Source organism: Dryobates pubescens, chromosome 10 (assembly GCF_014839835.1).
Source record: "Dryobates pubescens isolate bDryPub1 chromosome 10, bDryPub1.pri, whole genome shotgun sequence".
NCBI classification, from domain to species: Eukaryota; Metazoa; Chordata; class Aves; order Piciformes; family Picidae; genus Dryobates; species Dryobates pubescens.
Window position 1 is genome coordinate 26,751,234 of NC_071621.1, and position 23,598 is coordinate 26,774,831.

General features: G+C 40.9%; 1 protein-coding gene across 2 annotated transcripts in view; it reads left to right on the plus strand.

Moving 5' to 3' along the window:
• The first annotated feature begins 2,481 nt into the window (after positions 1-2,481).
• The window catches only part of RDX (radixin), a 54,953-nt gene continuing 33,836 nt past the window's right edge, over positions 2,482-23,598 (plus strand). For both annotated transcript variants that reach the window (XM_054164587.1, XM_054164588.1), the window contains exons 1-3: positions 2,482-2,762; positions 11,468-11,539; positions 22,079-22,162. In XM_054164587.1, the coding sequence (XP_054020562.1) occupies positions 11,528-11,539; positions 22,079-22,162 (96 nt within the window). In that variant the 5' untranslated portion in view covers positions 2,482-2,762; positions 11,468-11,527. The remainder of the gene's footprint in view (positions 2,763-11,467; positions 11,540-22,078; positions 22,163-23,598) is intronic.

The window sequence follows — 23,598 nt, forward strand, 5'->3', positions numbered from 1 at the left end:
CATTAACTTTATCTTTATAACCTACCTCTTACAGAAGTGTGTAATTTAAGTTGATATGAGTATCTGAGAGCTCTCTTTATTGCCTGTAGTTTCAGTTTCATGGTTAAAAAAGAAGCCGATCCCTAACTACACTTCTGTTTTTACTGCCCTGTTTTATCAGACAAAGTGCAACTTTACACCTTGTTAAGGAAGCAAGGTGAGAAGAAAACCACATTATACTGTTGACAAGAATGATAAGGCTATTATTTACCTTGACATTTTTGAGCAATAATAATCTTCACGTAACAGGGTAAGAGATAAAGCGTATCCTATGGCGATAATGCACAAATTGAAAGGAACTGTCTTCCACATCAACACTAGCAAAGAAACTATGTCCTAGTGCAATAAGCCTATGTTTGAGCCAGCTCACAATGGACTATTTTGGAAGAAAACTGAGCCCCTTATTCAGTCAACTAGAGTAAACACATTTTATCTGTGCACTGCACTGAATCCAAGACAATCCTTTTAGGTGACTGTATGAAACAGGCTTTGGTTTTCCCTGTTCCCCCCTCCCCCCCATGTCCCTTGGAACTTAGTCTGACCTGCAGGGAAAGGTTGTCTGAACACAGAAGAGTATGTTGCATACTAATGGTGTCTGGTCAGTGGAACTGCCTATCTGCAGAGGCTGCAAGACACTTCAGAAGTTTAATGTATTGGAAAATATTCAGTTTCAAGCCAGGATGTTCTTCATGATGCAGAACAGAGAAGAAGGCATCACTGTCACTTCTTACTTGGAACAAAATAGCATAAATGAAGCTGGAACTGAAATTTTAGCCCACAGGAGGAAACTGCACATACCTTTAATAGACTGAGAGATTCAGGTGCTGTGGTGATGGCTGCTAGAGAAATGCCTCTTTGAAATACACAGTAAAATGCATAAAATCATCACGGGTTAAACTCATTAAATGCCTCCAGAAGAAGCAATTAAACTCAGTCTGACATAATTTAATTTCATCATAGATTTTATTATGCAGTCTAGTTTATTGGAATGGTCTTTAAAATTTGTCCAAAGAAACAAAAAAATTTAGTCACTGAGGCTCCCACAGGTTCTCTGGAATAATATTCCAGATGCTCTCCTCATCCTTTTCTTCTTCCAACCTCCGATTCATCCTAAAATGTTATTATTCTTTTGAAGCAGCTTTAATTGAAAATTCCTCTTAGCTCTTTCCCCAACCTTCCCTTCTTTATCAGACAGCCAGAGGGTGAGGTGTATTAATAGCTGCTGCATGACTCAGGGTTGGTAGCTCAAGTGGATCCCCTTGCACTGAGCTTTGCTGTTTTGGCCTCCCTGGCTGTGCTACCACACAGCTCATGAAGCACCTTCACTTTCTTGCAAAAAAACCCCTAAACTGCAGAAGCCAGAGGGGGTTGGGATTGTCTCAACCTCTGTCCCTCAGAAGGATTCTCCTTACTCCAGTTTTCTTCATTCCCTTTAGGGATTGTCCAAGAAGTTAAAATATGTGTATTTGGGGGGGGGAGGGGGGGAGGGGGGGGAGAGTGTGATTCCCATCCCACAGGAGTCTTTCCTCCACCTAAGTGATGCAAACAGAGCTACAGTCCCGTCACTTCAATGAGAAGGCAGAGACAGCACTCCCCGTTCAAACTGCAGGATGTGCTCTTTCTCTGAAGGATTCCGTTTTCTCATGAGCCATCACAGCTTGACCATTCTCAGCCCCTATCTCACCACAACCCCAATCCGGTTCCTGTCTGCTAAGTCCCTCCCGACTGGTGATATCGCCAGGTCCGTGCCCCTCTATCTGCCGGAACACCCTGAACTCCCCACCACGCCCCAGCCGGGCCTATCGCGCCCACAACGGCCCCTGAAATAGGCGCCTGCCAAAAAATGAGGGCGAGTTACTTCCTCGCGGGGTTTTGAATGGAAAACAGCCACGCTGCCAACTGCCCCCTCCCTGCCTTAGGCTTTTCTTTCCCGTCTGTCCTTGGAGCTGGCTGTGCTCACGGGAGAGCTCTCATCTTCTCACTTAATGTCAGCAGAGGTTTCCGAGGACCGCTGGACAAGCAAACACGCGCGGGTCGAGCGGGCTCCGGTGATTTCGGCGGGACACTCGTGTTTCTCAGCACAGGTTCAGCCCGAGCGTGCCAGCTCTCGGGGGCCTCGAGCCGCCGTGTCCTGGACACCGTCTCTCAGGGTGGGTGCTCGACATCCCTGTGCTCACGGGAGCTGCGTTTCTCACCGTCGCTGTACCTCTATGAAAGCTTTTACCCGCCCCGAACCCCACGGTGGGCACTCCGGCCGCTACCTCCTCCTCATGGCCGCGCACGGCGGCTCCTTCCGCGCGCTGGACCGCTCACGCGCTGCCAACCCCCGCGCCCCTCCGCCAGCGCCGGTACTACGGGCAGTAGCTTCGCCCACCTGACGCGCATGCCCTGATGCTTTGCGCATGCCCAGGACACAGGAGCAACATTTGATAGGGGGGAAAATCTGAACGGCGGCGGTCGCCGCCATATTGCAGAGCTGTCAGCGGCGGCAGCGCTTGGCGCCTCGTCCCCGGCAGCGCCGTGAGCAGCACGGGGTGGCCCCGCAGCGCTTGCTGCCCCGCTGCGAAGGGGGAGCTGCGCGGCGGGGGGGCGGGAACACGACATCGCCTCGCCCCACGAGGAGCGGAGAGCACCGCGCCCAGCACCCTACCCCGGGGTCCCGTCCCCCCCTCCGCCCGACGCCGCGGCGCGGCCACCCCGCTCACGGCGGAGCGGAACCCCAGGTGAGGTGGGGGCGCGGGGGTCGGCTGTGCTGAAGCCAGTGCTGCGCCGGCCCGGCGGGGTGCTTAGGTGAGGGGAGCGCGGGAGGCTGTCAGCGGGCGCGGGGGCGGGGTCTGGGTCTGCCCTGCCGCGAGTCCCTGGAGGGCAGTGCGGGGGCGGTGGGCAGTGCGGGGGCGGTGGGCCGCGGCCGCGGAGGCCCACTCCTCTCCCGCGCCGTGGGGGCTTGAGGAGGGAGCTCTCCCGCAGCCCTCGGCTGTTGGGGGAGACCAGCGCGCGGCGAGGCGACTTGTTGCGGCGGTAACGCCGCGTTGCGACGCGCTGCTCGTGTACGGGGCTCGCCTCCCCCTGAGACGGGGGTCCGGCTGGCGCCCCCGCCGCCGCGAGGGGGTGGAGGGCGGGCGCTTTGTTGGGGAAGCCCCGGGAGCGCGCCCTCGGCGTGCCTGTGCCGCGCAGCCCCCTCTGCATTATTCATGTTCCCGAGCGTCGTGGCTCTTGAGGTTACCGTAGACATGTGGCAGTCGGGTCGGCCAGCTGACTGTGGCAGTGTGGAAGAATAATAAGGAATTACTTCATAAACAAGTGCTGTGAAGCATCTGTTGCTGTCTATTGTTTTCAACAAATGCACATTTTTGGAGTCCTTAAATACTGACCGACGTAATGGGCACAGCGGCCCTGAATGAGCCTTTGTGCATTGTTTTTTTTTGAATGGATTAATGTTTTGTACAAGTCGTGGGCATTTGTAATTAACCTTGCCGCTTAAAAGTCTAGCTCCGATAAGGGGTTTAGTTTCAACTTTTGTGGAGTTCATTTCTCTTTTGCCACTTTTCTTAATTTGAACGTGAGGGGGGAAAAACCCTAACCAACAAACCTCTGGATTTTATGCCAACACAATTAATCCCATCAGTTGCAAGGTGCTATTAAGCTGTCTTTTCCAGGCTATGTAACACCCTAGACGAGTATTTCATGTTCTTTCTGGTACAGGCTTTTAAAAAATGACTTTTTTTTTTTTTTTTAAACTGAGTTATTAGAGTTGCAGGTCTGAGTTTTAATTAATTCCACCTTTGTGACTGGTGTGTGTCAGGCCTCAGACGTGTTCCTGCTGCTTACTCTGTTTCGTTTTCATCAGTATTGCTTGTCATCTTGTTTATGCCACAGAAGTGTTTTGAAGGTGCATCAGCCTGCACAGTACTTGACATATTCAGAAGACTGTAGAAATACCATTGTTGCTGTCAGCTCTTGTATAGTGCGTTGGCACAGTGTTGCTGGGCAATGTGTGTTGCGAGGGAAGACGTGGAGTTGGTACACAGTAACATGTCTACTGTGATGAGGTAGTGTTTTAGTCATTAAAGATGTGAGACAAGTAGTTACTGTTGATTGGATTACAAGAGTTACCCCTATTGATCTATTGATGCAGCATAAGAGGGGCTGTGAGAAAAATAAACTACGAGTCAGTCCAGTGTTCCCAGATAAGCAACTTCCCAGGAACTGGCAATTGCAAGGGCAGTGGCCTATTTCCAAGCTTTGTGCTGAAGTGACACAGCTCTTTTATTGGGTTGGGAGACCAGAGAGTTTAAATACAACAAACATCTTTAGAAAAGACTTGAAAAATGGCATGGTATGACACATCAGGAGCTGTCCAGAGAGTTTTCCTTGAATACTGACTAAAACAAAAGATGTGAAAGTATTTGTAGAGAAGACAGAGTTCTGATCTGTCCCTTCCATTGCAGCAGAGAGCATTGCAGGGTTTAATGTTAATACAACTGCTAGAAAAAAGTTGATTCACAGAGAATCAGGTAAAACTGAAAAGAGAGAATATGGATCCATTTACAAGATACAAATTTGAGAGTTATGAACTGTAGAGGTTTTGATATTAGAAAGCAGTTCTTGGTAAAGAATGTTTGTTTGGCTATTACTGGGGTTAGGTATACAGCTGGCCTTTCTTAACAGCCTTGGTCTGCTTTTTTTGAGTGGGGGTACTTCTGCTGGCAGCAGTGGAGAGGGAAGCTGTTTAAGCTATTGCTGCTTTCTGTTGGATGCATTTAATGCATCAAAGCTGTCCTGTCACTTTGTATTGCTTTAGGAGTCTGTGGGAGTAGAGGAAAGAGAAGATTTTCAAGACTCTAAATGTAAACAAAGCTTTATACAAATTTTTAAAGAAAGTCCTGATTGTTGAAAGATACTGACCCATTGAAGCAGCACTCAATGTGTCTTACATACTCAGTCTACTCAAGACTTGAAGGGATCTAGGTAAACTCTTGAAAGGAAAGACTGAAGGGCTGCATTTGTGGGCTAATTTTGCCAGCAGGCTAATTCTTAGCAGTGCTTTGAATTTAATTTCTCCTCCCCCCTTTTGCTTTACATATTTATCAGTCATTTTGAAATGAAACCTTCAAGTTATGTAGTCCAAGGAAAACCAAACATTACATTTGCCTTAAAAGTCAGTTGTTCATCTTTACACTGGAACTTTTCTACTTAAGAACTTTAGCTGGTGTTCTAACGCTAGTGTTAAGAACCCTGCCTAGAAGACTAATGTGAGTGGCCAGTTCATGTTCGTAAGTTTCCTTTATTTTATGGAACTAGTTGTAAAAGTCTTAACAGCATCATTCAGAAAATAGAATACCTAGTTTTGAAACAGAATTACCCATAGTTTTGATTATGTCATAATTCTTCGCTAACTAATTTCAGAGAAAGGTTTTATTTCACTTCGAAACAACAGAGTACTTAAATCAGTCACACTTCTTAAATCCCATTTTTCTTGTATATCAGAGGTACAGGGGAAGACTGGCCATCCTGTCACTGTAGGGCTTTTCAAACAACTTACTCAGGTAGTGTGATTATAGGTACTATGAAGCTAAAATTTGAAGTTAAGATTACGGAATTTAATACATATTAACTGTATGTAAATTGTATGGCACACCTATAGCATACTAACTGGTAAAACTGCAGTTGTTGCACAAAATAGTCTCTAGCTGGTCTGTGTTGCTTTTTAACTATTGTGTTGGCAACTGCCAAGTTTTCAGTTGAACTTTGGAAGTTCTCAGGAACTCTAGTTTAGAAGCACTTCACTCTTCAAAATATATTTAACTATAAATACATTTAATGTATAACAATTGCACTGTCTGCGTTGCGATTGTTTTTCAGAGACACAGCAAGCCTATCTCAAGTGTTTCAGGGGAGGAGGGTGTGGGGGAAATCCAGCTCTTTATTTTTCATCATTTTCCTTTTTTTCATAAGACACAGTTTTTTGGCCCCTCCTTAGTTTGCTTACTTCACAGACAATTGTGTAGACTGCTTCTCTGTCTGTAAAAGATGCGTGCAGAAGGAAAGTCTGCCGCGAATGAACTTCTTTATTGGGCTGCTGCAAGTGTGTCATTAGGGAGCTGTTAGTGTGAAAGATGGTTGCCCTGCAGGTTGTTCACAGGCTGCTTTGGAACAGAGGGAAGTTTTTGTGAAAAAACTGAGACCAGTTAGTCAGGTACAGCAGCCTGTAAATTGCCTATTGCTGCCTTTTAGGTATCACAAGAAATGGAATGGTGTAGGGCTTGGAAAAGAAAAATTACATTATTTTAAAATAAATCCCTTTAAATAAGTGAGTTGGTTGTATTGCTGTGGCTGAAGCTCTGTGGGCCCTGCCATCTCTAGAAAAATAAACCATGAACCACTTGATAGAGCTCAGGATGCACACTGCTGAAAAGACTGCTTCTGAGAGAAGGTCTTCAGCTCGGTCGGATAGGGTTCCTGCTTTTGAGGGTTAGTTTGCTCCAGACAGGCATTATGCTCAAGCCTTCTGCCTCCTACCCCATCCTCACCTGACCTCAGACCCATGGCTGTTGTGTATGAATGTTTCTTTTGAAAACAGCTGCTGCATAAATTATTTGGCAGATTTTTGGCATCAAGCATTTTATGCACCATCGTTTTCCAAAGAAAGCTTTCTTTGTCATCTTTCAACAATTGCTTTATTTGTTGGCTTCTGTGACATAACTGGAAATATGGATGATGCTTTGCAATGAAATGAATTGAAATCACAGGGCATAACTTCAAGAGAATTTTTTAAACTCTGGAGGGCATTTTGTTTGTTTGTGATGTAGAGCTTGTTGATATTTTGGTGATTTGGTGGTCAAGGATCCAGATAACTGTGTATAGTTGTGAAGGTCCGGAGGGCTGGAGTGTTGTAACGGTAGGATCTCTGCAAAGTCACAACCCTGCTAATCCTGACTTGGAAAAGGCACCTTTGGGAATTGAAATGCCGAAGTGATGAGCCTTTATGTTCAGTAGGTCACAAGATGGTTTCAGAATGCAGGAAGTGACAGGGATATCATTCCTAATCCTGTTTGGATGGCTGAGGGTTTTTTTAACTGTATTTGCAATGCTGTTACACATGAGTGTTTAGCTAAAAGTAAGTCTAATTAATGCTTACAAAGATAAAAATTCAGCAAAACATATGTTTGCATCCACTAAATATAAATGTATTGGAAATGCCTAAGTAGCAGAAGTGAACTCCCACTCCAGCAATAATAGTGGTGATGCAGAGTATTTTGCCTGGCAGGGATTTTTAGTTTCTTTTGGCCAAATATTTTCCTTAAATTTGTTTTGATGTTTTTAGCATGAGCTAGTGCCAATAAACTGGGAAAGATAGGGTGTTGTTTTTCTATTCAGTCCACCTTTTATTGAAATTTTTGCACAATTTTGAGACCTGTGAGCTCTTTTATTTTTAGATAAGTATAGTACTTAGGTGTTTGTATGAATATACTGTTTTGAAATTGAGTAACATCTTGAATATGAAGGCATATAGACACATGGTGGTTTTGGTGTTATGTATACAATGGAAACAATGGACCATGAATTTGAGTTGTAGACCCTACCAGTTGAGTATGTTTTCTTTCCTCATAATTTGGCACAAGGTATGATCTGAAATAGAAGCAACAATGCCTGCTTCTAAATTTATTCCATTTGGTTCCTAAAGCAATGGTGGTAGGGTTCTAATGTTTTTTTATTACTCAAATGATACTAGTGCAAACACCTCAACATTGTTGTGAATACTTTATCAGGACCACGAGATCTGAAGCTGACAATGACACTTCATTTTGGTTGTGTTTTGCACAAGAGCATTTGTAATTTTAACTGATAGCTTTGTTTCATAGCTTCATCTTACTGAATGAGGTGGTGGAGTCACCGTCCCTGGAGGTGATCAAAAAGGGATTGGACGTGGCACCTGAAGCCATGGTTTAGTAGTCATGAGGTCTTGGGTGACAGGTTGGACTCGATGATCTTTGAGGTCTTTTCCAACCTCATTGATTCTATGAATATGAACAATAAATGTTACTTCTTCAAACTTGTTTAAATTATGCCTACCACTTGTGATTTGATGGCAGAATTATCCTGTAAAGCTTTCTGATATGAAAAATTACCTTGAGGTTTTACATTATGTTTTCAAATAAGTAATTTAGGGTTGGTTGGTAGTAGTTTTACCAAATGTGTGGGTAAAACCCAAAGCAAGTTTGGATATATTTATGAAAGAATTTGCAGTGATGAAATGGCTTTGACAGTGACTTAGTCATGTTCTCTCTTTAGGAAGATCTCACAGTATTCAGCTGAAAACATGGATTTCAGCCTTGTGCTGAGTGCTGTCATTTGTCTCCTGGAGAACGAATATACTGACCAGTCATTGTAGCATACCCCCGCTTTTCGTAGCTAATGTAACTATTGCCACATAAAAAGACTTGTATTATTTGTAGTACTGTTGGCACTGTTACTAAATGATGGGTGAGAATCAAATTTAGCTTTTGCATCATTAATTAACTGAGTTTAACTCTAGGGCTTCAATCTGCCTTCAGTTTTGCAAGCAATGAACCTCTGTTGTCAAGAAGGTGAACGCAGGAGTTACCACAGCTCAGACTGCAATTAAAGCCAAGCTTGTTTTAATTACCACTCAAATTTTTCAGAGGAGTACATTAAGAAAAAGAGGAGAAAGGAGGGTCATGTCTTCTGTGAACTGGAAATGTGCTGCTGAATTCTATCAAAAGTCAGTGTTGTAAGCACCCAAAGAAACTTTTCTCCACCCTCAAAAACTTCTTCTGGTTTAAAAACAAAAAAGAGGGATGGGACAGAAGGAAATTGCAGAAAAGCACATTCATAATTGTCAAGAAATATATTAACAGTACCTTAGAATAGCACTCTTACTGATACTCTACAATACTTTAAAGGATCTTCCATAATTAAAAAAATAATTTAAAAATATATTGGAATGTAATTGTCTTTATGCTAGGCAAATGTAGTAGTATACCTTTCTAGTTGTGCTACATTAATTATGTCATACCATAATTAATGTAACTTAAAAGTTACTAATTTTTCAGGCTGATTTTTCATTAAACAAAGTTTGCTCCATATCTGCATTACACCATATCTCCTTTTCTGTGATCTTTAGTCTTAGCATTCATTTTTCTTTATCATCCAACAACACTGATGTTTCTTAAATTCTGTTTTCTTCCTTTATCTTTATTTCCAGTCCCTTTTCTCAAACATGTATCTACAGATCAGAGAAAGAAATTAAGATTAAATGCTAGTGCATCTTAGGTTGCTGTGCAGATGTTTCTAATGTTTACTGTATTTTTCATTGCCAAGAATCAAGGAAAAACAACTTTTCATAAATGCACAGTATCACAGTACATTAGAGGTTGGAAGGGACCTCAAGAGATCATCAGGTCCAACCCCCCTGCCAAAGCAAGATCACTGCACAGGAATGCATCCAGGTGGGTTTTGAAAGTCTTTGGAGAAGGAGACTCCACAACGTCCCTGGGCAGCCTGTTCCAGTGCTCCATCACCCTCACTGTAAAGAAGTTTCTCCTCATGTTGAGGTGAAAGCTTCGAGTTTGAACCTGTTTGTTTCTTGTCTTATTACTATGTGCTACTGAAAAGAGCTTGGCCCACTCCACTTGATGCCCACCCCACAAATGTTTATACACATTGATGAGATCCCTTCTCAGTCTTCTCAAGACTAAACAGCACCAGGCATCTCAGTCTCTCTTCATAGGGGAGATGCTCAAGTCCCCTAATCCTCATGGCTCTCCACTGGATTCTCTCCAGCAGTTCTCTGTCTCTTTTGAACTGGGGAGCCCAAAACTGGATGCAGTATTCCTGGTCTCACCAGGGCAGAGTAGAGGGGAAGAAGAACTTCCTTAGACCTGCTGGACACTTTTCTTGATGCATCCCAGGATACTATTGTCTCTCTTGACCACAAGGGCACATTGCTGTCCCATGGAGAACTTGCTGTCCATCAGCACTCCATGGTCTGACAATTCTTTATGACAATATGACAATACTTTGTATTTTTCTTTGGAAATGAGAAATCATTTATACAGAATCTCACATTATTCTCAGTATTGTGTCACTTTCATTCTTCTTAGGATAAACAAGTTAATATTTTTGCAAGCTATGCCATCTTTGGTAGCCTTGGCAGACCAATGACAGGACTGACTCATGGAAGTAATTAAAAGTGTGCAAGCTTGGAGAAGAGGAGGCTCAGGGGAGACCTTACTGCCCTCTACAACTGCCTGAAGGGAGGTTGTAGCCAGGTGGGGATTGGTCTCTTCTTCCAGGCAACCAGCACCAGAATAAGAGGACAGTCTCAAACAGCACCAGGGAAATTTAGGCTTGGGGTGAGGAGAAAGTTCTTCACAGAAAGAGTACTTGGTCATTGGAATGGGCTGCCCAGGGAAGTGGTAGAGTCACCGTCCTTGGAGGTGTTCAAGAGGGCATTGGACGTGGCACTTGAAGCCATGGTTTAGTTAGTCACGAGGTGTTGCATGATAGGTTGGATTTGATCTCTAAGGTCTCTTCCAACCTTATTGATTCTGTGATTATTCTGTTCTGAGTTAGGATGAATTGACAAGGAATCACGGTGCTGTCTGCTAGTAACATTGCAAACTTTTTTTTAAGGCATAAAAAACTTTTTGGGAACAGAACACAATATTGAATACTTTCATTACCTCATAGACATAACTGCCAGCCTTTCAGCTTAAAAAAAAAGAAAGTAACTATTTTAAGCAGAGCCTATTTTCTTCCTTTTCTTTTCTTTTCTTCTTTCTTTACTGCAGTATATTTCCATTTCTCTTCATTTGGGAAAAATCACCATATCATTCCTTCAGTTAGAGAAACAGGTGCTTTTATAGACATAAAATACAGCTTTGATACTTTTAAAGTTGTAGAGTAGTTTCAACTAGAAAAGACCTCTAAGATGAAGTCCAACTGTCAACCTAACACCATCATGGCCATTAAACCATGTCCCAAGGTATCATGTTAAGTTTTTCCTTTGTGTTCGTGCTATTTCAGTGACTGGAGTTGACAGATTAGGTTGCAACTTTGGAGTAGCTTGTACAAATTTTACTTCCGCATTAATCATATTAACGTTTTTTAACGCTAGATGCCTGATGTCAAAAGTTTTAAAAAGCTTCCAGCACTTGGGGAATTCTCTCTTTATTCTAGTGGTGTGCTAATATTCTACTAAAACTAAGTAGATTACTACTTCGAGACTTGAAGATTCTGGTACTGTCTGACGGTTGCTTTTTGTGTATGTCATCTACTGAAAAATCTATTGTGTACATGTAGAGCACTTGTTTACCTGCTTTGGCATTTCTGCTATTTGCTCTGATCTACTTGAACTTTGTTTTCATAAATTTAAAACCAACTCTTTTCATTTTGTTTTTAACAGAAGGGGACAAACAGTTTGTAGAAGGTTTAAGTGGACAGGACGCTAAAGAAAACAGGAAAAATGCCGAAACCAGTAAGTAGCTTCTTTTATATATTCATCTAAAATCCACCAGGGTTTTAGTCTGGTGATATTTTAACAGTTTGAGTTGTTTTGAGCCTGTCCTAAGATCAGATAACATACAACTGGAGTTGAGATCATTTAATACCAACATGGGAAAAAGTCCAGAAAGCTTGGTACCACAAGTCGCATGGAGTACACTTGGAGATGAGGGCAGTGCTTAAACTACAATGAACTTGGAGTACATTTGGCTGTCAGGAACAATGATTTTTCAAGAATTGTTGAATTTGAGATGAGATGACATACAGTGGTTAATGAAGGCATAATTTGAGCCTGGTTGAACATGCATGAGAATCAGTGGAGGGATTTGGCAAGGGAAGACAGAACATGTGTTAAGCATCAGGTATGACAGCAACAGCACAAAGCTGGGTGGTAATTTTACCATGGTAGAGGGTATAACCTAGAGAAGGTAAGTATCAAAGGGAGGAAATAAGCAATATTTGTGACCTCTTATTTATCTCGCTTCACCTAAGCATTCATCTACTTTGTATCAAGAGGAAAAAGACATCTCCAACTTTTGCTCTAGAATTCTGTTTACCAGCTTGTTTCTTTTGCTGCTGATGTAGCATTGATAGTTCAGGATTACCTGGTGGTAAATGACTTCTGGTTGCCTCTGCCCCCTGTATCCAGTAAGTAAAGCATTCAGAAGTGGCACCAAATTGTCAGGATTCAGCTCAGTTGGTTTGTGTAATAGTCTTCAGGATTTTGTTTGTCTTTTTTTATTGAGGTAGTGGATTATAAGCAGGGCAAATCTAAAAATATGTATGTGTAAAAGCTTCTTGTTATTAATCAGAAATTACCTGGGTCAATAGTGTATATTGCATGCCAGTATTTGGAACTGGTACAGCCCAATGAGTAATGTAAGTATGGGACTGTTCAAGGGTTAGAACCTCTGTTCTGGAATAATCCAGAAAGTCACTGTGAGTTTGTGTGGTTCCTGAAGCCCCTAACTCTATGCAGCTACAAAGCAATGAAGTCACAGAGTGTGATGACTAGGAAAAAAAAAACAAAAAGGAAAAGCTTGTGTGAGGTTACTGCCTTTTAAGTTCTGAAATTGGCACCATGAAATTTAGGCAGGCAGGGTTCCCTCTATTTTAAGGACCTGAGAAAATTGTAGGAAATAGAGTTTGTGGTTGTTCACAAGAAAAACATTATCTTTAGAACTGAGGTTGCAGAAGTGTTGGAAGAGCTCACAATCCACCCTAGGAATGGAAATTAGCTACTGGGTCTTAGGAAAAGCTGGACCCATGGTACAGATGAGATAATTATGAGATAATTGTTTGTTTTTTCATGAGGGGCTTTATATAAAGAGCTCTCATAAGTTGGGCTGTTTTTGTATGTCTCCTGACAAAGTAGATGCATATGAGATCTTACAGGGAAGCCAAGTGAGAGGAGCCATTTAGAAATGTAATAAAATTTATTATTTCTCAAAACAAAAGGTCATAAGGATTCCTTCTTCTAAGTTACAGGATGCTGTAATTATCATTGTTAATCAGTGAATGAAGAACTAGCACCCATGCCAAAGATCTTAACTATCAGTTTTACTGATCAAACCTCAGATTTTGATTTAAGAAATAGCCAGAGAGCTTTACAATCCTCCCCCCCCCCCCCCCCCACACACACTTTGGAGTCTGGTCACTGATTGTGTTTAATGAATCCAGTGTTCTTTGAAGAGTTGTGCTGTTCTCCTAGGGTTTAATAATACTGGACTGCAGAAGGTCTCTTGCTCTGGAGGTTCACTGTAGCTCTTGGCAGTTGTCTTTAAAGACAATCCACAATAACCAAATGTACTTCTAGTCCGGAAACTGTTTGTGCTTCAGCTCTTTGTTCTCTTTTGTGACAGCTGTTGAAATATGTGTTGTCAGTGTTCTGTAGCTTTATTATTGGAGGTCTTTTAACCTGAAAGCTAATGAAAAAATCATGGATAAGAACTAAGAAAACCCAGTTAACATAACTGGTGAGAATTTTGACAGCGTCATTTTATACCTTTCTTCTCTGTATTACTGTGCCCTATTTAGGTATTCATTACTTTTATTCTGCATTGTGCTGTAAAGATCCAGCTGATAGTTTTCAGAAAATCTGGTCATCTTGTAAATATGTGAACTGTGCAGTACAACTAAGTTATTCCATTTTTTTTTAATAATTTGGGTTTTTTTTGTTATGGATAAGAAATAGTTAAGCTGTAGATAGCTTTAGCAAAATCAGTAAAAACTAAATCACAGCAAAAATGGAGTATGTTTCAGTTTCACTGTTTTGCTTTCACATTGAAAACTTGCATAATATTCCAGACAAAATTAACTAAATGAAGACCAGTAAAGGGTCTTGATATAGTTGAATGTTAAAGCAGAAGGCCTTTTGTTTTTTCAAGAAGTCTCAGCCTGAAATAAGGTTCATGCCACTGTGAGTGATCTTCTTATACGTAGTAGCAAAAGGTCACTGTTCTTAATGTGGGATTGTCTCTCTTAGAGGCTAGTAGGTTAAATAGCTTGAGTGAAAAGGCTGTTCTGAAAGGGTAACAGTGACTCTAATGTATTGCTCTGAAGTATTAACGTAATAGGTATATGAAAAAATACTCATTATTGAAACAACTTTCTTGTTTGATTGTTTCAATAGAAATGTGTGTTCTTTCTGGCTGTGTTTGTAATGAAGTGGCTTTCCTTTCTTATAATCAATTCACTCAGCATTTCCTACTTGTAAAACAAGATAATTTTGAGACTTAATATTCTGCATTCTGCTTAGCAGTGCAAAACTAAGTTTCATTTAGTTCCTGTTGTGATACATCTTAAAAAAAAAAAAAGACTACTTTGTTTAATTAGGTTTTTGCTGCTGTAATCAAAATCAGAGCCCTCAATAGGACTGTTGTCAGTGTACTTAGTTCTTTGCTTACTGAAGAGTAGAGCATTTGCTGAATCTTATTCCTAAAGGAAGAGATGCAAAATGTTTCTCAACTGTATGGTATTCTCCCAGATCTTTACCAAAAATAGTAACACAGAAACTATAATTAGACATCATTAGTTACATAACTGTTAATCATTTCATAGGCTAAGAGGATTAGCTTTAATTGACTGAAATATTAGTTGTGTGTGTATAGGGTGTATTGTCATCTGGTTTTGCTGGTAGTTTGCAGCATTTTTGTACAAGACTGCAAGGCATGAAAGAGAAAGCATTAGGCTGGGTAGTGCCAGGGGTAGATGCCAAAGTTACGAAGATTAAAAAAACAATGTAGTTTTTTGTTTAAGACTTCTTCAACATTTTACAGTGCTGTTTATTCAGAAGGAGTAGATATTAGATTTTGGAATAATAATGTTTAAAAATTGAATTAATATTTACAAGATCAAGTTAATTACTGTAAAGTACCTGAATTGAAATCGTTTACAAGTTAATTTTTGACCAGAGTATTTTTACAGGAAGAGACATGTAGAGCAATATTTGAATTTTGTTTTGAATATATAATTGATTTCTGCAGCATAAATGGACAACTGATACCAGTTTGGAGGACTGCTTTCTTTTGTTTTGTCTATTGGTAAAGCCTGTTTGCTGTTGTCCTGTAGCTTTCCGTTCCTCATGCTTTTTAATCCTTATGTTTTTACCTTCCCGCCTTCATTAATTTTTCTCTTGCATCTCTTCTGTCTGCCTTGAGGTTGAGTGTGCTGTGTATATATTTGTGCAGTGTGTAAAGCAGTGGGACTCTACACTGCTACTCCTTAATACAAATAATACAGTGTCCAAACTTGATACAGTAATTAGCTGAGCTAGTGTGAAGAAAAGTCTGGAAGAAAATTCTTTATTATAAGCAATTTTCTCATATAAGTACAGTAATGGGAAGTATTAGCTAACAGTCAGGTTTTGAGCATATCCATTGGACTAGATCTGTTTGAGGCAAGGTCCAAAGACTAATCCAGTAACTGTTATATTTCATTAAGTTGTGGAGGGCTAAATTTAGATTCAACAAGGAAAAGTAGAAGTATTTGTTTCGAGTCCTTAAGTGAAAGAATACAACAAAAATACAACTCCCATATGAAATGTGTGCATCTAATGTATGCACGTGGATGTTTATTGTTCCAGGTACATTCATTGACTGTACTCTGGATTGGTTTGGATAAATTATTTAATAGATATATTGCTTTAGATTGTTTTATAGAAATGCTATTTTGTGAGCTGTGGCAAATGTTCTCATAACCCATTAGCAACATTTGTTAGAAAAACATCAGCTGCTTCCTCCACAACGAATGATCAACTTGTGTGTGTATATGTGTTCTTCTCTCAAACCATGACACTGTGTGTAATCATTGTGGAGCAAGTCTGGTGAAACACACATAAACTCAGACTGCCAGTTCTAATTGGGCCTGTATGTGAGTTTTGTGAGGTTCAACAAGGTCAGGTGCAAGGTCCTGCCCCTGGGTCAGGGCAATCCCTGGTGTCAGTGCAGGCTGGGTGACGAAAGGATTGAGAGCAGCCCTATGGGAAGGACTTGGAGGACTGGTGGATGAAAAGCTAAACGTGAGCTGGCAATGTGCATATGAAGACTAGAAAGCCAACCATTTTGTTGGACTGCATCAAAAGCAGCATGAGTAGTAGGTCAGGGGAGGGGATTTTGCCCCTCTGCCCTGCCCTGGTGAGACCTCGCATCCAGTACAGCATCCAGCTCTGAAGCCCCTAGCCCAGGAAAGACATTGACCTGTTGAAGCAGGTCCTGAGGAGAGCCACAAAAATGGCCAGAGGGCTGGAACATCTCTCCTGTGAGGACTGGCTGAGGAAGTTGAGGATGTTCAGCCTGCAGAAGGCTCTGGGGAGATCTTATTGCAAGCTTTCAGTACTTAAACAGAGCCTGTAAGAAACATAGAAACAGCCTTTTTAACAGGGCCTGTTCCAATAGGCCAAAGGGTGATGGTTTTAAACGAAAAGAGGGTATATTTAGAGAAGAATTTTTTTACAATAAGGGTGATAAAACACTGAAATGTGTTACCCAGAGAGGGGGCAGATGCCCCATCCCTGAAAACACTTATGGTCAGGTTGGAAGGGGCTCTGAGCAACCTGATCTAGTTGAAGAGGTATTGCTCACTGTAAAGGGGGTTGGACTAGACGACCTTTAAAGATTGCTTCCAACCCCAACTGTTCTATGATTCTCTAGAAGGTGAAGAGGATGACTTTTGCAAGGGTTTAAAGCATTATTATTTGGGAAAATTTTATTGCAGATAGGTTAAAAAATAGGTATATGTACCCAGGTATTGGGACAAGACAGTTTTGTCAGAAATAAGGAAAACCTATACTTTTCTGTATCAGTTTATTCTGAATGTTTGGTGATTTTTTTTATGGTGAAAGCTTTCTGCCCCTGGCCACTTGTTTATATTGTTCAATATGGGCAAATGAGCCGAGCTAAATAGTCACTTTACAAGCTGTGAGGTAGGTATTGGTATTCTAAACAGAGATTTGGTACTCTAAAACAGAGCTCTTCAGGAACGTTCTCCTAATTGTCCAGCAGACTCTTCTTTTCTGGGCTCTGTTTCACTGTGTTCTTTTTACCCTCTTACAGCAGCTTTTTTTTATTTTCTTTTTTTAATTTTTACAAAATGCACTCTTAAAGGTATTTAGCTGGAGAAAACCTCATACTAAGCTTTTCTCCTCCTCTTAGAACTTTTTTAAAAATACCAAAGTAACTCACTAGATCTGCTCTTTTATCTTTTCCATTTGGGCCTTTAAAATGTAGACTGTACTTGTGTAGATGCTTGGCTTATATAATTTAACCTGTAGTTGCATGAAGGCCATATATTCAGGATTAAATTCTTCCAGAAAGAGGCAATCCCTGAAGGTGTTCATATTCTGCCCGTGTATGGTGGTTTGAGCCTTAACTGGGACTTAAGAGCCCAGATGGGGGCCAGGCTGAGACTCTCTCCCCTGCTCCCCCCTTTTCTTTCCCAATAGAGAAAAAGTAAAACAATACATGGCCATAGAAAGCCTACTTTTTTTTGGTTTAATTGCACATGGCAGTGTGGTGGTTTGAGCCTTAACTGGGACTTAAAAGCCCAGATGGGGGCCAGGCTGAGAATTCCTCCCCTGCTCCCCATCCTCTTTCCCAATAGAGAGGAAAATAGTTTGGATTCGTCTTGGAAGTAGAGAGGTAAAGAATTTTCTTTAAACAGTGTGTATATATATATGTATGTATATATATATGTGACAATAATAGGTGGGGTTCACAAGGGTAAGGAACAATAATGGATGGGGAAAAAAAGAAATATGAAGTACAAAACCAGTCCTTTGCAAAGGCATTGGGTGCAGTAGGGAGGACCACGTGGCAGAGAAGCAGGAGAACCAACAGCAGTCCTCATCCAGGCAAAAGACAGGGGCCAGGAGACCTAATGGCTGCAGTATCCTCCTTTTTATAGCCTTGCTGGGCAGGGAGGGAGAGTGGAACAGACTGTTAGTTTCCCAGGGGGAAAACCCCCTGCAGGGAGGGTAATGCTCTCACAAGCCTTCCCCCCCTGCTTCCAGGATGGGTGCAACCCATCAGAGCATGGGTTGTGGGGTTATTTTTCAGTGCCACTTTGGGGGAGGGTGGGACATTTGGTTGTTTGGTTTTGTTGTGTTTTTTTTGCTGTGTATGTCACAGTGACCTAAGTCTGTCATTTCTGGTGCTAGATGTAAAACCAAAAAAAAACTGGTCTAGGAGTGTTGTGTTGCCAGATGTCAATTCTGTCTGTCACTGGGGAGCTGTCATTCAGGTATGATGTTGCCTGATCAGTAGAGGACCTTGACAGAGGATTCACAAAGTCTGTTAACCCAGTTAGTAAGCCTACAATAGTATTTTTAAGTATTTCCCATAGGGATCTCTAGGTCAGTAGTAAGTGATAAGAATTGTTAAATTGTGGCATCAATAAAAATCTTTGCATCTTTGTCCAGTTCTGGGCCTCTCAATTTAAGAAGGACATTGAGACTCTTGAACATGTCCTGAGAAGGGCAACAAGGCTGGGGAGAGGCCTAAGCACAAGCCCTGTGAGGAGAGGCTGAGGGAGCTGGGATTGTTTAGCCTGGAGAAGAGGAGGCTCAGGGGAGACCTGGAGGTGTTCAAGAGGGTATTGGACGTGGCACCTGGTGCCATGGTTTAGTCGTCATGAGGTCTGTGGTGACAGGTTGGACCTGATGATCTTTGAGGTCTCTTCCAACCTTATTGATTCTATATAGACACTTTTTAGCCTTTTTTAAAAACAAAAATAAATGTTTGGTCAGACATGCTCCTATGAATTGCAGAACCACCAAGAGAGTTTCTTGATTAGTTTACCAGAGTGGGATCCTTAGAAGGCATCTATTCAGAGTTCAGTCAAAATGATATATGAATGTACCATATATGAAACCAGCTGCAGCTCTTACCCTAAGCCTGCGCACAGCAGAATGGGATTTCTCTCATGACTGAGCAGCTGTAGTTATTAACGAGGTCTTGCCCAGTGCTTTGTCATGGCTTCTGAAGTTTGAAGGAAGATTTGTAATCCTTGCAAGAGCAAGATTGAAAAGCAGGCATTAGATGAGTTTTGTGGTAGTGGGTAGAGTTAGCATTCCAACGTATGTTATGGGAAGCCTTCCCACATTTCTCTTGTCGCCATTACAGGAGTTCCTTCCTGTTTCCATATTCATGTGGTAAAGTTGGTTCGGAGTAATAATGTTTGGATTAGTGTCTGTCTTCATACTTTGTGGTTCAGATAATTTCCCCCTGTCACCAATCAGGAGCTTTACTTCAAAGTAGCTGGACACCCAATAGGCGTGATGGTCAGTTGCTGAATTTACTTTGCCTGCGTTTCCTCAATTCCCAGACTTATTTATAATGTGGAAACTTCCCCCATGATTCTTATCATGTAGATGGATACCTTTATTACCCAGACTCTGCATCTCACACCAGAGGTTTTTGTCGAGACTGTGCTGTGTGATGGAGATTTGGATTAGGGCAAACCACCTAGACTCATTCTTGGGTTTTCCCAAAAGTAACCATCTTGTTTTTCAGGCCCAGAAATATCTGAAGCTGTGAAATAACAGAAGATTGTAAAAGCCTGGTATTTGTATACCAAAAATCTGTCAGTCCAAATGCCTTTAGAAGGAAAATGATAAAGAGTAAAGTTAACTTTGTAAGTCTCATCTTCAGTAACTCATAGCATAAAAGGTAATTTTTTAATATTGCTATCATTTAGTTTGTGATTTTCTTAGTAGACCTGAGAGTGTAAATATGAATTAGCAGCTGGGTGATCTGTTACTCAGAAGTTTGAAGGAAAAGAAAATCATACTGAAGACTTAAGCAGTTACTGTGACCAGCATTTAAGTGACCAGGTGTGCCTAATGTGGATTTGTAGCTATCCCATAGGTGGCAATTCCTTACTATACTCAGGTTTTGAGGCAGTAACATCCAGAAGTGAACAGAATCTGCAGGCTCTTGAAGGTGTCTTCCAACCTGGTCTATTCTATTCCCTGATTAATTTGTTTCTGTATTACATTTATTATAATTTTACTGTTTGTAAAATTAGAGTATTTTAGACATAGGCTTTCAGGGAATAATTCTTACATTTGTAGAGGATTACATTTGTTAGGAGTAGTCATGAAGTCTTGGGTGACAGATTGGACTTGATCTTTGAGGTCTTCTCCAACCTTACTATGATTCTATGATATTTAAGAAGTTTCTGCTTGGGCTCCCTAGAAGTCCACTGCAATTAGCTGAACTTGCTGTACTTTGTAGCTCTGTGAGCTTCTTGTTTTGGCAGTGGTGCTGTTGCGTAACAGTGCTTTGGCATTTAATAAAGTGACATTTTAGCTTTATTCTTTGTAACTTGCTTAGTGGTAGCTGCCCTAAAGCAGCCTTAATTTTTAAAATTAAAAAGTTGCTTAAAAAATAAAAATCCAGCCCTTGTAATTAAGGGGCAACCTGTCACACTTAAACTAGTGCAACTGTCAGTGAGTTAGACCTACCACCTAAAATGGGTTATTCTGTTGGAAACTGTCCAATTCTTTTCTCCTCTTGAAGTGGGCAAAGTGAGAGAATCTACAGAAAACCTCTCTTTTTCCCTCTTCCAAACACACACACTCTCTCTAATTTTTTTGCAATAAAAGTTTACTATCTTTTACTGCAAGGCCTTCAACTCTTGTTTATTATCAGTGGTTGCACACACAAAAAAAGTTTACTACCCCCTTGCTATCTTCCTTGTTTGCAGGTCTATAACCTGGAGGTCCTTAGACTCCTGCTACTTTTGTTCATTCAGCTCGCACCCAAAGTTGTTTACCTTGACACTGAAGAAAGGAGTGAACAAGCTTAATCTGTTGCATGAAGACAAAATTCTGTGCAGCTTGTGGTTTTGGTTTTTTTGCATCTCTCCTCTCTGTGTTCTGTCTTGTGGAGACTGTCCTGGACTCTCACTTCTCAAAGTATTCCACCTGGTGGCAAAATTAGGGAAAATAGTTAATGGAATGATTTACGCAGGCATAGATCAAGTAGTGTAGGAACCTGTAACACGAGTCCTAATTTATTCCTGATCCATACTTTATAGTAGTGAGAGAGAAATTAGGCTATATCTATGTGCCTTAAGTTTCATGTTTCTAGTTTTTACATTTATAGCAGAGTAGATTTGATCTTTAACACTTTACCTTCCTATTCGTTAAAGAGAGATTAAGTTCGATATCCTGGCAGTAGGAATGGAGGACCATTCTAACAGTGAGAACACAGTACTGTGTTTTTAGTACTTTCTGTTTCATGAAAATTCTCATTGATGTGTGTACCAGTTGGAGAGAAATTGGAACAGACTGTAGTACTTTCAAGTAAGGTAGGCTTCAAGATAACTCCTGGAATATTTTGGCTTGTTTTAGAAGAAATAAAACCAGTGGCTGTTGGAAGTTGTTTGGGAAGTGATCCTTTATTTCAGGGGAAGGAAGAGGTTCTTTGAATAGTGGTGTGCTTTTTAGTCTTGTAGTAAGAATTGAATGAGATCAGTAATCAGGGGAGCTTATCTTCCATTGTTCTTTCCACTGATGTGGAATCTGCTGTGAGTCCGTCCTGAGGTGTGCAAGCTCTATACTTTAAGACCCCTGAACTTAAGAATTTTAGAAATGGCAAGGGCAAGAGGATGCTTGTCTTTTTATGCTATCAAGTATAAATACTTTAAAATGGTAGGTGTATCCCTAGGAGTGGTGTTACATTGCACACATTTTGGAAGCCCACTGAGATTGTGTCCGGTAGTCACATCTACTGTCCCATTAAATTGATTTTGAACTTTGTTCCCTGGTTTGACCTTCATACCTAGTGTTAAATATTATCCTGAATATACTTTTATACTAAATGAAAGATGAGATTTATTTTTTTTTTTCAGATTCAAACTTTCTGGTTTTTTTATAACTGTTGTGTTCTGAGTATACAAGACCATGGAAATTGTTGAATTTACTTACCATGTGGTTCTTACAGGTTAATCACAGTCTATGGTGGCATTACAGTGTTACAGCATGATTTAAATATTTCTTTATTTCCTGTAGATCAATGTCAGAGTAACCACAATGGATGCAGAGTTGGAATTTGCCATCCAGCCCAACACAACAGGCAAGCAGCTATTTGATCAGGTAACTTACGTGTGTTTCTGTGTATGTATGTGTACAAGCTCATAAGGTGGCTGTGGATATTAAGGCACAGTTTGAGAAAGTGGAAGTGTCCTCATATATAGATTGTGTTTTTCCTTACATTATGTAAACTGTGTTCTTAGATACTTCACATGGAATATATTAAATTCAAAGACAGCTCTGTAAATAGGTTAACAGTGAGGTTTCAGATGAATCATATGTGTAGAACTGCCTTGAAATTAATGGTATTTTTAATGTCTAATCACATTATAGTTGCAACTGCAATATAAGTGTTAGCATTATGTGTATGAGAAATTTATGTAGCCTTCACTATTCAATAAGGAATACAACAATAAAATTTCATTAAGGAAAGCTAATGTCTTTACTTCCCCACCCCCCCCCACCAACACAAACTGTAGATAATTTTTAAATTTCCTGAATGTTAAAAAAGTAATGTTATCCTGTGATCCAGTTTGAAATTTGAATTTTAAAAAGCAGGACAATAAAGCTAAGTGAAAAACTGAAAAAGATGGCTTTAATGTGCTTATGGATTGCAGACCCACCAGAACTACACGTTCTCCCTTGACACTGTCACTGTTGTACACAATCCAACAGGCTAAATGTTTCATTTCTTAGGGTTATTCTCACATTTGTTTCATGTGATGTTAGCCATCAGAATCTCGAAGCAGTTTTTGATCTACATTGTGGAGCACTCTGGAGAATGTTAAGAACAGAGTCTCGTCAGTGAAGTTTTGTTTTTCCTTGAGAAACCAGTAAATGCATGTTCTAGATCCAAGATGCATGCATGTAGTTAAAAATGCATAAATATTCAGAATTGCTCTCCAAACCCAGTTTGTTTCTGACCACTCCAGTATAGATGCTTAAAGTATGTAAAGATGGGTATTAAGAGAAAGTAACACACTGAGCTCTTAAGCTTTTAGTTGACCTTTAAGAGACAATTGAATGTCCTGGTGTATATACTGAAGGGTGGAAAATGCTTATTGGTTGGTAACACAGCTTTTTATTTTAGGTGAACAAAAGTTCATTTACTCTTTTTGGTTTGAAATGAATGTCTTACTCTTTCTCTGACATCAGTTGCAGTATAACTTCAGCCTCTGCATAGGAATAGGCTTAATGACTCCAGTAAAGACTTCTTGAAGGAAGGGGGCTGTCCTCCTTTATATGTAACTACATCACCATCAAAAAATACCTTACAGTATTCTGTGGCACAGAAGCCTCAAACTGTTCCTTGCCTGTTGCCAACCTTTGCTATCTTCTGCCACCCAGTATTGGGTGGGGTAGCATTCAGCTGTGTAACGTCTCGTGCCCAGGTAATCAGGTTCATACAAACTGGGACACTCACAAACCGAGAACAAAGATACAGCTCCGAATTCTTCTTCATGCTCTCTTCGGCTTTGTTCCTCAATTCACTGAGTGGT